The 2,729-nt window shown below is 40.3% G+C and overlaps 1 protein-coding gene across 1 annotated transcript in view; it reads left to right on the forward strand.

Annotated features, from left to right (window-relative positions):
* Positions 1 to 670: 670 nt before the first annotated feature.
* LOC101848694 (nascent polypeptide-associated complex subunit alpha, muscle-specific form) overlaps positions 671 to 2,729 on the forward strand; it is a gene marked incomplete at its 3' end in the record, with an annotated part of 29,595 nt that continues 27,536 nt past the window's right edge. Inside the window, 1 exon segment of the mRNA XM_013088622.2 lies at positions 671 to 1,988. Within this exon segment, the coding sequence (XP_012944076.1) occupies positions 1,317 to 1,988 (672 nt within the window).

Genomic DNA, 2,729 nt, shown 5'->3' on the forward strand with positions numbered 1-2,729 from the left:
AATATATATATATACGGTAAGTATGAACGTGGCGCCAGCAAACAAATTTTCTACCAAAAGACTAAACTAAGACGCAGGGAATCACCCTTCCCAACAAGAAAGAAAAAATAACAGAAAAAAAAACAGAAAAAAATAAAGGAAAAGAAAAATGCTCTTCGACAAGGTTGCAATATTAATAGATCTAGATCTAGAATCTAGTGCTATCACCTTGTGAAATCTACCTTGATTATGTATAGATATATTGGTAAAAATGTTCACACATGATATGTATATATCTAGAGCTATGTGTTTAACTATGGATATGGTAATAATACAATCTGATTGCAGTATGGTTTCTATCACAAATTAACTAGATCTAGTCAAGATTCTAGATCTATCAAACGACAATTCTCTTCAGGCTTAGCGTAAGCGTACTTTTTGAATCGTGTGTTAAAGTTGCTGCTTGACTGATTGTTTAAATGGGATGATTGGGTGGTATTCTAAACGATAGGCCTAGTCCCAGAATAAAACAGCTCCAAAACGTGTCAACTTTAACTCAGGCACGACTAGCTTTTTATCAGTTAAAGCCAGGCCAAGCTGTGGAATCGATCGGTTACCTCAAAACTCAACTCGAAGCAGAACACACAGGTGTGTGCCATTTTCTCATATCATGTAGCTAGATTTAGATCTATCAATTATTCACGTCTGCTCCGCACGGAAAAATAAGGGTTGCTAGCTTCCGTGTGACAATCAGTATAGAAAGCAGTGTGTAATGTTCATCAAACAGTGTGTAGTGTGTCAGTGTGTAACATCTTTTCTCTTTTCATCAAGCAAAAATCGATCAACGTGTCGTGTGGAAACCACCAGGATCCATAAATAGCTCTTACCATGAACGCTCGAATATGGACGAGATGTGGTGAGACTGGTTCTATAAAAAGAATTAGCCTGCGCCTAACGTTCAAAGCGGTGAGGTCATAAGACATGCGCAGACTGTATGGGAAATCCCCGCGGAAACTCTCCAACACTCCATGATTAGCTAACACAAGTCACGTGGTTCGGGACTTTCCCATGGAGTCGGTGCTTTCCAGATTATTTTGGATCCCAAATGATGAACGTTTGATAAACCCGAATAGGGTTTTCTGTCTGTTCTTCTTATAAATCAGTACATCTACTTCGAGGAAACAAGAAAATGACATTTTTCGTTCTAACATGGATTCATTCCAAACATTGTGCTGACGGTTTGTATTGAGTCGCAATAACCAACATGGAGGCATCCATAGCGACCTACTTTTCTTCGTTATTCGCGTAGCTTACCAACAATTTACCACGCATTCAACATGGACGAAAAGGAACAGCGAGACCGTATGGCGGCTGCTGAGGCTCTGTTTATGATATCTACTCGGTCAGAGAAAAACATAATAAATCAGCCTACGAGAATATCTCACAGAGGTCGAAGAAAAAAATCCCCAGACCCACCCGAAACTGTCTTTATCGACGAAGGATTGACAAACACTTACGAAAGTGCACCTAAACGGGGTCGAGGGAGAGGAAGGGGTGGACGCGGTCGTGGTGGTGATGGTGGTAAAAGAAGAGGCAGGGGCACAGAAGCGTCCTCCAACTCTAAGAGGGGAGGAAAGACAGGGCGTGGTAAATCCAACTCTGCTAAGGGCAAGCAACACTTTGATGAGTATGAAGAAAATGGTGCAGAGATGATGGAGACAGATATTGAATTACACAGTGAAATCAGTGTCCCACACCCTGCTGTTGGTATGAACTCAAAAAGCAAAAGGAAGAACAAGAGAGCTAGCTCGTCACCAAAAGCGAGTATTTCGTCTTCTATAAAGACAGAAGACACGGAAAATCAAGACGCTTCAGTGGAAGGGCATGCTGTTGGTTTTACAGGCGCTCATATCGATATTCCCATCCAAAAGTCGCCAAGCACAAACCACCCTCCTCACCTTCCTTCTCAGAATCTTCCAAGCCTGAGTCTGGTGCCAGGGTTCAGACAGGTAATTTGATGAAAGCAGCTCTCGCTCTGTACAGTCTAGCATGCACATTGCAGACACACACTTAGTGAACAGATTTCCAGGTCCTGAAATTTTCCTTACAGTATTTCTTTTCATTTTTCAGGCCTAAACTATTGAAACACACAAAGTGAAATTCGATATATCTAGATCTAGAATCTAGATCTAGATCTAGAATCTATATAACACTACAAAAATTCCATGTCTCACCAATTTTGCAATGTGCGTGCTGGGCTGTAGGCTTTTATAATTAAAAGAAGCCAGATCATTTAGTACACTTTTTTTTCTTAAATATGAATATAAATCAGGAATTCAGTCCCTGGTTTCAAATGATTTCTCTATCTAGAGACTTGCAAAATCATCAAATAGGGTCTTTTGTGTCTGTATTTTATGCCGAGTCAAGTGGTGTAATATTGTGGCGTCCTGAGTATGCTTCATGTCATGTACATGATGATATATTTATATATATAATAGGATAGAATAATATAAATTTATTAATCACTGCTGAGTCCAGGTCCACTTGGTGGTCTACGGCGATGCTGTTCTCCCCGACAGTCTCGGACCAGTCTGACAACAACTGCTTTACTTGGTGGTCAACTAATCTACTCTACAATCCACAGTACTGAGCCTTTTCCATAGACTGCACATATTCAAGCTTTGGTCTGTCATTGGCTGTATTTAAAATCATAGGTCATAGGCTTTTAAAAAAATTGTAGATTGTTGGGG

This window comes from Aplysia californica, unplaced genomic scaffold, assembly GCF_000002075.1.
Source record: "Aplysia californica isolate F4 #8 unplaced genomic scaffold, AplCal3.0 scaffold00776, whole genome shotgun sequence".
Lineage (NCBI taxonomy): Eukaryota > Metazoa > Mollusca > Gastropoda > Aplysiida > Aplysiidae > Aplysia > Aplysia californica.